Source organism: Octodon degus, unplaced genomic scaffold (genome assembly GCF_000260255.1).
Source record: "Octodon degus isolate 3935 unplaced genomic scaffold, OctDeg1.0 scaffold00032, whole genome shotgun sequence".
NCBI lineage: Eukaryota > Metazoa > Chordata > Mammalia > Rodentia > Octodontidae > Octodon > Octodon degus.
The window spans coordinates 5,088,029-5,100,598 of record NW_004524608.1 but is presented as its reverse complement, the minus strand read 5'-3'; the positions used below and the strand labels follow the sequence as shown (position 1 = coordinate 5,100,598).

Sequence of the window (12,570 nt, the reverse complement as noted above, 5' to 3'; positions counted from 1 at the left end):
CAGCAATTTTGGGAGTATGGCCATCTTCACAATATTTGTTCTTCCTATCCAGGAGCATGGGATATCTTTCCATTTTCTGAAATCCTCTATGAGCTCCTTTAAAGAGTACTGTAATTTTCCTTGAAAAGATCTTTTACTTTTTTTAGTTAGGTTAATTCCAAGGTATTTCATTTTCCTCGGTGCTATTATAGTGTTACCTCTTTCAGTGGGCCACCCTTCACTTTGCAGAGTCTAATTCTTTTCCTAATTTAATTGGCCCTCATTCACTGTACATGGTATATTTATTTTCCTTTTATTAATATCTTCAATAAATATACAACTTCACTACTTTTTACTTTTCTTTACCAATTATTTCTTTAGCACAGAGAGAATATAGAAGGAGACCGCAGCACTCCACAACCCAGCAACCATCCCTGCATTCATAAGCAGAGATGAGAAACAGAATTAAAAAAAGGATAGAGAGCCACTGCTGGAAGACAACAGAAGAAGAGGCCAAAGGGACAGAAGAGAAGATGGAATCTGCAGATGGCTCCTGGAAGCTAACGTAGGTGATGCAGTCACAGAGGATCATGAAATCTCTTCACAGGGTGCTGGGGTGTGCCTTTGAGCATTTTCAGGTTCACATTAACACTGCCAGGGCTGGAACTGACCAACTGACTTCTGGCCCAGTCTTCTGTGGTTCCAGGTCATTAGCACAGAGAGAACATAATTTAATAACATGGTTTAATAACCATGTGAAGATAGTGGGTAAGTGCAGGTGCTGATCCGGTAGCATGGGATGGGTCTGAGATTCTGTGCTCCTAGCAAGCAAGCACACAGGTCACATTGTTGCTGCTGGCCCAAGTCCTACTGCACAAACAGCAACAGTTACCAGGGATTTTCCAGAGATATTCTTTCTCAGTCACTCCACCAGCAAGAATCCCACAGCTAAGAACTGTTAAATGTCCTAACCCAAAAGTTCTCCAGGATCAGCTAGTGTTTTAGAGAAAGAGAGGGCTAAAATAGTAACTGTTCTACAAACAAATTTGTCTTCAGTACCTCCCCAAAACAAGGTACTTGCCAGGGAAACTCATCACCAGTAAGAAAAGCCAGTCTTGGTGATCTGCAACCTTAATTAGCCCTAAAACAGGAAAGCAGCTGAGGGACTGGCTGGAGGGCTGAAGTGCACCTCTCAGCCCCCAGGGGTAACTGACTGCAGAGAAGAGAAAGTCCCCCCAAAGCCCTTTAGGAAGCAGGGGCCACAGGATTTGCAAACTTACCTTCCAGGTCCCCAGGCCTACAATGGGCATCTTGGCTTTGGTGCTGAGCTCCACAAAAGTCGCCATGGCTGGTGCAGGAGGGTTGTGAAAGAGCAGATGAAGAGCCAAGAATGTGAGCTGCTCTGGGAAGCTAAAGGGTCCTGCTTATAAGGCTGACTGGATTGCTGTGGGAGGAGCCAGCCCTTAGGTCTTATTTAGAACAGGAAGTATGTCCTTTCCAGCATGTAATGAGACTGATTGCCCTGAGTTAATTATTAAAGATAATGACCCAATACAAGTTTGGTTTTTTTTTTTTTTTCATGTCAAAGGCATGAATTACTTTCTGAGCATCATGTAAAAGTCTGACCACCAAAGTACCTTAATCAAGATTCTGCAATGACTCAGTTACTTGGGTATAGACATCCAGTGAGAATCTACATACTATAGTGAACTCTGAGGGTGTTTAAGAAAGTTGAGTCAAAACTAAGGGAAATTTTCTGAGGCAAAAATGAAGAGGATGACTTGAATTATCTAGAGATAATTTTCCTTGACTACATAAAACAATCATCCAAATATATCTGCTGCATGACCTTTTTTTTTTTAAATCAAATGTGGGTTTTCATTTGTTGTACAGAAGATCTCATTATGTGATCAAGTCTTGTCCCTAACTTGTGGCCTCAACTAATTTTCCTCCACAACCTTCCAAGAGCTTGGGCTATATTTTCCCAGCCTTCTTTTTATTTTTTAAAAATGAATTTATTATTAGGAGCACTTTTAGGTTTACAGAAAAAAATTGATGTAATATTATACACTGAAGGCCATCATTTTTACTGAGGCTCATCCTTTCTTTTGGTTTTGCTAAATGTCTTGTGATAAAAGTCCTTGAATATCGTATCAACCAGAATTGGGTGGTTGTCCTGAAAACTACCAGTGCTCTACCTGTTCATCATTCCTCTTCTTTCTCTGAGCTGTTGAAAAACCACTGTTGTATTAAAGGCTTATAGGTGAAATCAAACAATATGAAGCCTTTCAATTTTACTTCTTTCACTTACCAGTATGCCTTTAAGGTCTTCCTTTTTTTTTGTGTGTGTGTGTGTGTGTGTGTGTGTGTGTGTGTGTGTCTTGATAGGATATTTCCCCCTCCACTGAATTATTCTTCTGCTCTCTATTTGCTCCACAGTTTTATCTATGCATTATCTATGGGAGCATATCTCCACTGTTTAATTGCTTAAATATAATCTTTCTGTTGGGTCACTGTGAGTCAGCAAAATAAACTTAAGTGTTTGGAAAAACACAGCTCTCCCCTTCTCTGAAAAGAGGGTGAAAGAACAGATTTTTTCATGTGAAAGCTTCAAAGCCCAGATTCAGTTAGGGTCACAGAATTAATTGGCCCTGACAGTTGGATATCCAGCACCTAAAGGGAGAAGACTTCAGCTCCCCTGGTTGAGGAAGGAGATGGACGGCATGGGAGACACTGGGATCGTACAATCTCTTGGAGAACACAAAGGTACTCTGCTCTTATCACATCTCCTTAAAACCTGGCAGGAGCCCTCCATACGTTCCTTCCCTTAGCTCACTTCCTTCACATCCAGCCTGAGCTTGGTTGAGCATACACTGAAGGAAAACTTTCGGTTAACCAATGGTAACCCCAAGGTCTTCGTACTATCATTAGCAATGTGTTTTCCCCTCTGTCATGGACTGTGGCAGTGTGCTGGATCCAGCCAGGCCATAAGAAGCCAAGCATGTTTCTCTCCAGACAGGTTAGGTACTCTCAATTATTTGGATTGAATATAGTTGGTTATACCCCTCCCCCCAAAAAAACTACACTTATACTGCTATCTAAATTGTAAAAACAAAACAAAAGTAAACCAATCCTGCAACTCACTCCATTAGGTTTGCACTTCTGACCTAGGCTTGCTTAAAACTCTCCCATGGTTACTTTAGTGTCACACATAAAAGAGACAGAGTGGTCTGTGTCAAACTAACTGGAACCTTCTTAGCATGCTTTTCTCAGAGGAGTGTATTTTCCTTCATAAATCTCTGCCTTTCTTCTACCTTCAGTGAGTCCTGCTCACTTCTGTGGGTTACAAAGATGCTGGGTATCAGGTGAGACAGAGAATGTCTTGGAGCCTGGGCTTGTCAGCCAAGAGTCAGGTTGTTGTAGGCAACTGAGTTCGATCAAATATTACAGATAGGGGTAGCCCCTCCAAGGAGCCTGTGCAGAAGAGGAGAGGCTTTGCACCTGGGGGAGACAGGCACCTCTAGCTGACAGCCAGACCTCAGGACAAGCAGACATACCCGCACAGTTTCCTATGGGTAAACATCAGGGACTGACATTCTATGTATGGACCTGTCATGGCGAGGAAGCCAGGAAGAGTCATTAACCCTAACCTTTCAGCAAGAGCCTCTCTTCTGTACTCAGGTCTGCTTGCTACAAGACTTGCTTCCCTCTTTGATCCCAATTTGTTCCATTTTCCCTGAGCAAGCCGTTAGTCTACTGAGTTATGTCCCCTGCCCGTCTTTCTGAATTTTAAAGAACACCAACCCATTCCAGATATTTAGCAGGCTAAGAGTTTGTTTCTCTTTTATCAAAGTGAGTCTTCTATCCCCTTCCTTGTTTTCCTTTCAACGCCTTCTCTGCTGGAAGGCTGCCCACAGTTTGTAGTCGTGGACAGACCTGGTCCTAGAACACAATGAAGTTCTGCCAGGTGAAGGCAAAGCCTAGAATCATGTAGGTTTCTGTTTGAGTTCATGCAACTCAAACTGTCATTTATTTAAAAAGACCCTGTCTGAGATCCACTAGTTCGCTCCTCCTTTTGCACAGGGTCTCTTAGTAGCCCAGTGAAAGCATACACGGGTTTCCACTTGTGCAGGCAACAGTCCCTCCCAGGGCTCCTTCACTCAGTCCACTAGGGACAAAAGCCTTCTTCCCCTTGGCTGAGTACTTGCCTAGGACTGGGGAAAAGATGGTATCCACCAGCTGCGCAGCTGCCCAGCACTGCAGTTCGTCCTGGGCTTCTCAGGCAGTGGCGAAAGGGGCCAAGCCCGACCCACAGTCACGCCCCTCGTGGGCGGAGCATACGCCCTTCGGGCCCGCCCCCGGCCGGGGCTGGGTGCTAGCGGAGGATGGGTGAGGTCATCTGCAGGCACTGAATGCAAGCCCTCCCGTGGTGCTCTGCGTCAGGGTACTATGCGGGCCCCGCCAGGAGGGCCAGGTCTGTAACTGGAGTTCTTTTTGGCTGAGACCTGGGTGGAGGGTCACTCTGCCAGTTGCGCCCCAAATCTCGCTCCTGCTGGTCGCACTGCAGCAGCGGAGACCTCAGCGCAGTGCTCACTTTTTACAGGCAGGTGAAAAGAGCGTTGTAGTGAAAAACCAAGGACCTTAATAACTAAATTCTGAGACGGTCTTCCTGATACCAAACGCTTTAGAAGTCAGCTACGCATGATATGTGTCACCCTGCTCGGGGCCCAAGGGAAGTTTTCGGTGGTGAAAGAACGCACATGCGCAAGATCTCAGCAACAGCAGCAGGCAGCATGGAGCAGAGCAGAGTGCGAGGCCTCAGCACTTTATTGTCTTTATTGCACAATTGTTTATAGTTTTAAAACGATAAGATCAAAACAATAAAGATGATACAGAATTTCGAAACAAGACGATAGGAAATAAACAGTGATTGTTTTATGGCATATTGTTATATGCCCAGCTGCCAGATAGAGGCATGCCAACTTGATCAAACTATGTAAGCACTAACTGTTCCTTTCAATAAACTAATAGAAATTAGTAGTAAAATTTATCTTATCTGCATGAGTTAGCAGTGTGTGGTGAAGGTGGTCTTGGACTATGGATTTACCATGTGGATTAGTAACTGGAATTTTTCTTGCATGGAGTTGATACACCAGTCAGTATGTTCATCCCCAGTATGCATCTGCCAACTAGAGAAACACAAACATCATATGGGTGTGGGGACAAGTGCCCAAGAGTGAAAGTCACCTGGGCCTTCTGGATTGTAATGTAGTAACTTCCATACCCTTCTGTGCATGAAGTAGTCCTGCGAAACAGTCCGGGCTGCCACATTTTAGCACTGATTCAGCTCTGGTGTCCACCAATGCTAGTATATGCTGCACCACCTTTAGGGAACAGTAAATTAATCCACATGTGGCCTCCAGTCTCCCAGAACCACCAAAACCCAGGTACCTCGGATTGCCTCCTTGTTGGGGCAAAACAAGGCCACTGTTACAGTTGTATTTATTTATTTTAATCAGGGTCAGTGCTGTCCTTCTAGCCGTGGCCCTTTGGTTGGTATTGCTGCTCAGGGTATAGCTAGCTTCCTTACAGAGTCATCCACACAGCTAGTGGCTTCCCATGTAACTTACCTGTGACTTGGCCTGTGGCCGGCAAGCTCATTGGACTGGTGTAGGAGACACTTCCAGGTCCTCGTCTCGGTCCAAGAAGCCAATATTTGTAATCCCAAAGTTACGTTATTGGAATCCCATCAAATTGATTCCAGTCTACCACTTACAATGCAACTCACGGAGAAAATAAAGACACTAAATTATATCTTCAGTCATCGGGGAGTCAAAGGTCCAGCCATGAAGATGGCTTTCTGGAACCAAGAGAGCAACCCAGGGCCTCACCCAGTTTTATTCAATGGGGGAGTGGCTTGAGGATTGACTGAGAATTGCGGGACAGAGACTACTATGAGCTGAGCTAGGTGGGTGGCCTAAATTTACCTCTGCGATATGCAGAGAGGATATGCAGAGAGAGTAATCTGCATTATGTAGTATCTAATGTTTTGGTAAGTCTGGTGCTTCAGCTTTGTTGTAGCCTTTCAAGTCCCAGGAAGTCACAGCCTCTGTCTGGAGGCTCGATTCCAGCTGGCGCTGTGGAGCATTCGCTCTATTGTCCTGTCTCAACCCAGCTCACATTAAAGAGCAGCAGGTATAGGTTACCAGGGAAACACGCACGGCACCTTCAAAGACTATCACCAGCACCTCAGCTAGACCAATATACATTGCTTAAGGCCAATTGAAGAATAAACAGCAGTCCTAGCCAGCTCTGTACATAACAATACAAGGAAATGGGGTCAGGCTCAGTCAAAATGGAGACATTCACTCTTCTTTCAAGGAGAGCTGCTCAGGTGGTCCTCCACAGACTGGCACTGACTGACCTTTAGGGGCCCCATGGCCTGTCATGGGGGTGAATGTGGCAATTCACCTGGAGGCTCCTCCTTTTTTTTGTGTGCAGTTTTTATAGATCTCCCCTTACCTTGGCGCTTCACTCTCAGATCTCCCAGCCTGGCCAAGGCAGCCACAAGGCATCATGGGACCTGTGATCCGTAAAACGGATGGCTGCCACTGACCCTACCATCCTAGCTGGTCTGCTTGCCAGGGTCATGTCCTTCATATGTACCACCAGCAGGTCCTCATCTGGGCTAAGATACTGTACTGTGACCTTCAGTTGATGCATGCCATGTCATGTACCATCATCGCCATTTCTACGTAGTCTGACCATTTAGAAACTTGCTCCAGGCTGGTCACCTGGATTCTCCCTATTCCTATCCCATCTTAGAGGATACACAGCTCAGAAAGCACTATGAAGAGCAGTGGTGGATGATGTCCTCATGGCTAAGTCTGGCACTTAGCCTCCAGACATAGTGGGGAGTCGCTGCACAGCTAAATAGCAACTCACTAATGGTGTCATCTTGATTAGGGACCAGAGGACTCTGCCCAACAAATGAGCTTACCAGGGGAAAACCACCGCAAACTGTTTTGGTGCACAGTAAGCTGTCAATGGACTTTGATTAGTATTATTAATTTTTATTGTCATTCTTCTATTCTGAATTTTGAGAGTCGTTGGCATTTGCCAGTCATTTTGGCACATCAAGCAAGTGAAAGGAAAAACGTCCTTGGCTTATTTGAGTCACACTTCCCAGGGATAGCTGAATGCATGCAGTCTGGAAGCACTCCACTGCATGCAGTCTACCAGCAACTCCAGGTGAAGCACATCAGGGTTGCAGATAAACTTCACTAAAACACGGAGAGGTGAGTTCCCCCGCGGCAATAGAGGAGCATCTACCAATAATCTCATGGGGACGCTCAGCCTCAGTATTCCGCAAGGAAAGGGTACTCCTCCATATTTTCAAGGTCCCTGAAAGAAGCACAGAGAGAAAAAGTGTCCCATGAAGCAACATCTTGAGCATAATCTGCATTCTTGCGTGTATGGGTTCCAGTTTCCCTGTATCCTCTCAGCTCCTGCCCACCACATCAAGATTTTATAAGAATAAAATAAGGGGCTTATACTCTCACATCCTCAAATTTGTGGGAGGAATATTTGGGAAAGGAGGGTGTGTGGGTCAGTAGGCCCCAGAGAACCAGAATGAAATGGTAAATATGGCTCATAAGAAGCCTAGTGTTAGGTGAAGTGCCTTAAAACTACTGTCTCAATTCTTTCTGACAACCTTGTAAGTTGGGGAATAGTAGCAAAATTCATGCTTGGTGATTATTGTATTACATGAGAAACCCCAGATTAAGTGCCTGCTTTGGCAAGTGCAGGGACCAGGCTGCAATCCCTGTTCCAGCATGTCCTGCTGGCCCACCCCTGGGGTGTGCTGAGCCAGAGATCTAGTCTGGGTGTGGTGGTGCACGCCTGTAATCCCACAACTGGGGAGGCTGAAAACAGGAGGATCACTATGAGTCCAAGCTGCGTAGTGAGACCTTGTACCAAATACACAAATGAAAAGAAAAGATTTTTAAAAATAAACATAGAAATGAGAAACCCTACAGGCAAATGCTCACAGTCCCTGACACGCTGTAAGCTCGCTTTCAGTGCTAATTGGCATTTCATCTCTATCATACAGATGAAGAAATAAGCTTGGAAATGTTGGTAAATTCATCAAGGCCATGTACCAAATAAATACATGATACAGCTCAGATTTAGGACCATGTAGATTTACTCATATGGCGACCAATCCATTGTCTCCACTGACACATCAAATTATTTGAGTTTTCCTTGTAGCTGTCCAGTGAGAATTACAAACATATTTCAAGTCAAGCTCCTGATTTCTCCTCTTGAATGGTGATGCCCTTCTCTCATTGCTCACGGAAAAGCAACCAATAGATAAACTCTCACAGCCATCTTTGACTCTTAATTTGTTAGCAAGTTTACTTGATTGTTTCCCCAGTATATGCAGAATTAGATCATTCTTTAGCTCCTGCAGGAGCCCCACCCAGGTCTGGTCACCACCATCACTTCCTAAATTATTAGTATGGTCTCCCTGTAAACTTCTAGTGCAGAAGCCACTGTGATTATTGTAGTCATGAGTCAGATTCTCCCCTCCTGCTCAAGACATCAAGTGGAGTCTGGGCTCAGAACTAAACTTCAGAGTTGCTCTCATGACCTATGCCTCTCTCCATTCTCTGGGCCCCTAAAACTCATTGAGATCTCACTAATTCACAGGCTTTCTCTTTCTCAGTTATTCTGCTCCAGCCTTATTGCTCAACTTCCTTAAATATCCACATACCCCAGGATGTTTGCACTTACTGCTATCACTGTTAAAGGTATTCTTCCCCCTAAATAGCTGGATGGCTCACCCATCATTTCTTGTGCTTTCTGCTAAGCTGTCATATCTCAGTAAAATCTCCCCTAGCCCACTCCATAGAAACTATCCATCTCATCATGCCCAATGACTGCCTATCCTCTCTTTAACATATTTTTCTTCATAGAACCTGATACTCTCATATATGACACTATATGATTCATGAGCTTATTTCTGTCCATGACTTTGAGTAGGAAGAAAATTGGACAAGAACCAAATGAAATTTCCCCTTGTCATCAACTTTAAATCTAGTCATTGAATTTGATAGTTTTTCAGTTTGCAAGCAGACCCATAGAAAGCATTAAGTTTATGAACTGAGGAACCACTGTGTATTTTAAGTCAATTGTGTTTTTCCCTCTAGAAGATAAGCTGGTGGAAGTAGATAGTTTGTACAGTACGATAATCACAACCTTCTAAAGACTGCTTCGAATACAGTATGTTACCAATGAATTATTGACTAAATATGTGGATGACTCTGCCTCCTACATTATAATGACATGGTCTCTCTTAAAATAGCAAGTATACATCCAGAATTTTAGGCAACAGGAAGCAGTTACAAATATATCTTTCCTCATTCTGATTCCCTGAGACACCAATTTAAAATTTTAAGACTGTTAGATAATACTACTTGATGATAGAAAACAATGCTAGCTGTCTTCCAATCCTTTCATTAAATTTGCTTCTACTATAGAACCGAATCAAACTGCTAAGATTTTCCAAGTTTATTGTATGTCACTTACGGAGGCCCGATGCAGGCCCTCCAGTTTCTGTTGAAGCTGAGGATGGTTGCCATCTCCGCATCACTCAGTTTGAAGTCAAAGACCTGGAAAGATGAGTTCAAAAACATCCTTGGAAGGCAATTCTTGATAGGTTTGGAGATCTCCACCCATGTGGCCAGGGGATGAGCCACCATTGCAGCTCACATTGATACAGGAGATTAGGACACAGACATCCACTGTGTCCATTGGATACAAATTATTCTCCCAGGTTAGTCCTTCACCAACACTGTATGCCATTACTTCACTTTCAAATAGATTTACCCTTTTGTCCCCATCTTGTCAACTTTAAGGCAGAGAGATGATGTAGATGGAGCTGTGATGACACTGCAGGCTAGGGTAAAGGCCTGGTACACCTAGTGCTTATGTTCCAAAACGAAGATTTGCCATGCGGGCATGAAACAATAGTGTGCACAACATCTGTCCTTCCTGAGGCCCACACAGGCTCTTCCCAAAGCACTGTTTTTTAAGTCCCACCCATTCACATTCTCATGGGAGGAGGGGGAGTTGTAGGACAGGACAATATGTACCTCCGGACAGCTTGCTCTTCTGTGCAGCCAATACCTAACAGATGAAGAACCAACAAGCATCCTCTACACAGTGTCACACAAAGATATAACAGGCCTTTTCCAGTCAGTGCCCCACAATGCTCGGCCCATCTCAGATTTACTGAGGCCAGATGCCAGCCAAAGAGATGACACAGTGCTGGGAAGTGAGGTGGACCCACTGACAATCCACTATGAGATGAGACATCTGTCACATACTCCACTGATGAATCCCAGAGGACCAGAAAGGATCTCACCTGAAAGTTCTCAACAATACGTGCTGGGGTCACAGACTTGGGGATCACTGCTACATTCCTCTGGATATGGAACCTGATCAGAACCTGTGTGGAAAAGGACATCATGTTTCTGATTACCTATGAGGATCCCAACCAAAAAAATAACAACAATAATAAAATTTCTGTGGTTTGGTGTGGGTTTAGGTACAATAGCCAGTATCAACTGAGAGGTTAACTCAGATGTACCTGCCAGTCCTCTACTCGTTTCTCTGAGTCCAAGTAGCAATGCTATGATTTTATTTATTTGGGTATTGGGAAAATGGCTTGGTATCTGGAGGGTGAGACTTGGGGCATGACCCCAAACCCACACATCTTGTGCTTCGCAGCAAGCAAGAATGTACTCCTAGCAGAAAAGAGGAGGTCCTGGTTCATTGAGACCCAACATTCTTCCTGAAACCCAGAAGACTTCAAAGATAGGCCTTAAGTGCTTTGTCCCATTTTTGGCCCTTCAAGGAGCTCAGTGAAAACAATAGCAGGAATTTGGCCCCAGACCTAAAATGCCATGGCTTGGTGAAAGCGTTTTAGAAAAGCCAAAAACACCTGACATTGTACCTGGGCTATAGTTTTTTTGTGCCTCTGAGCAATCTCTTTAATCTTGGGATCTTCTAGCAGTGAAGGGTCATCTGGCTTGGCCCTGGAGGCAGACAGATGGTAGGTATGAGCAATCACCATAGGCCCTGCACTCACCTATGTTATCCTCACCACAGTCTGCAGGCTGTGCACCACAGCCTTCTCTGTCTGCAAGAGAAGCAAGAAGACCTGACCTGATGGGTAGGTATGTTCTTCCCATAACCTACCCATGGGCTCTGGAGCCTCAGTATTTGTTAACATTACCATCACTATGTGGCTGAGATGAAGTACTTTCAGAAGGTCAGGATGGTGCCCTTGCCTTAGCTTGTTGGTTCTTTAATTTCCACCTTTTCTCACCGTAATCCTATTCATGCATACCAAACACATTGCCTCTAACATGTTTTTTTTACATTGCAGCACAGATCCACTCCAAATAATAAATTATAAACTAATGTTTTCAAAGTATGAAGAGAAAGAAGTCAACACTGGGAAGACTCACCATGATCTATCTGGGGAGCCCAGAGGGCTGTAGGCAGTGATAGTGATGCCCTTCGAGTTGCAGTACTGGATCAGTTTCTCCTGGGTGAGGTATGGGTGACACTCCACCTGCAAGTGTGAACAATCTACATCAGTAGCAGATGTGGCCTGCTTTGGAGCAGCCAGACATCTGAAAAAGATTTCCAAGCAAAGAACGAACACATAGACTTGGTAATCCAGACCTGTAGACCTGCATTCTGCTTCACCAAGGCATTCTGATTACTGAGCCCTGGGATGAGACTTAGTACACAGCATTCAACTTTCCTCTAAACATTTCAAAAGCAGTAGAGCAGGCCTCTGTAGCAGACCAAATTTACCTGGTTCGTGACTGGTTTATATTTCAGCCCTGGCTTATTCAAGAGCTTTTCGATTTGAAAGTGGTTGAAATTGGAGATGCCAATGGCTTTCACCAAACCTTCATCCACCAGCTCCTCCATGACCTGTCACAGAAAAGAAAGACATACAGAAAATTATCAAGTAAACATAGAGAATGAGCTGTGGCTTCATGCTATCTCATGGAGTACAAATGACCAGTGATCCATCTCACAATGGTGACTGAGGGTAGGAGGAAATTCCTACTCTGAGTGTATCGCAATGTTGTAGAAATCATGGCTAGTATATTTAGGTTCTGGTTTGATCTCCAGTAGTGATGGGGTTGGGGAAGGAGAAAGAAGAAAAGGAGGAAAAAGCAGAAGGAGGAAGGAATAAGAAGAAGAACAGGAAAAGAAAGAAGAGGAAGGGAAAGAGAAAAGCCCCTAATTTTCCCAGATTGACAGTTTCTATTGACTTGGCTGTGCATTTAGAGAAACACCCAGCACTGACATTGTCAATCCTATCATACTCACATCAATATTTTTATGAATAATTCTGTTATTATGAAAAAATGTAAGTTCTTCTTTTGAAAATTTAGATTTAAGCAACTTATTTTTGTGAATTTATCAAACAAGTGTTTAGGCTGCTTGTTTGGATAATGCTGGTGTTATAGGTAACTAAGTTAGAAATAAATATGATGGAGA

General features: G+C 44.1%; 2 protein-coding genes across 5 annotated transcripts in view; both read right to left on the bottom strand.

Moving 5' to 3' along the window:
- The window catches only part of LOC101588850 (aldo-keto reductase family 1 member B10), a 19,108-nt gene extending 17,767 nt beyond the window's left edge, over positions 1–1,341 (bottom strand). For all 4 annotated transcript variants that reach the window (XM_023713854.1, XM_023713855.1, XM_012514424.2 and 1 more), the window contains exon 1: positions 1,260–1,341. In XM_023713854.1, coding sequence (XP_023569622.1) covers positions 1,260–1,325 — 66 coding nt within the window. In that variant the 5' untranslated portion in view covers positions 1,326–1,341. The remainder of the gene's footprint in view (positions 1–1,259) is intronic.
- A 5,996-nt stretch (positions 1,342–7,337) lies between these two features.
- LOC101588457 (aldo-keto reductase family 1 member B10) lies at positions 7,338–11,991 on the bottom strand. Its single transcript, XM_023713856.1, has 6 exons — positions 11,872–11,991; positions 11,517–11,623; positions 11,000–11,081; positions 10,409–10,492; positions 9,571–9,653; positions 7,338–7,383 (listed from the first exon to the last, which is right to left on the bottom strand). Exons 1-6 carry the CDS (start codon positions 11,989–11,991, stop codon positions 7,338–7,340), a joined length of 522 nt encoding a protein of 173 aa, XP_023569624.1.
- Positions 11,992–12,570: the final 579 nt, after the last annotated feature.

Coding starts and splice junctions, on each gene's coding strand:
- LOC101588457 (XM_023713856.1), bottom strand. CDS start 11,991: ATGGAGGAGCTGGTGGATGAAGGTTTGGTGAAAGCCATTGGCATCTCC. Junction 11,624..11,871: donor ATAAACCAGTCACGAACCAG/GTAAATTTGGTC, acceptor TCACACTTGCAG/GTGGAGTGTCACCCATACCT. Junction 10,493..10,999: donor ACAAAAAAACTATAGCCCAG/GTACAATGTCAG, acceptor TTTTCCACACAG/GTTCTGATCAGGTTCCATAT.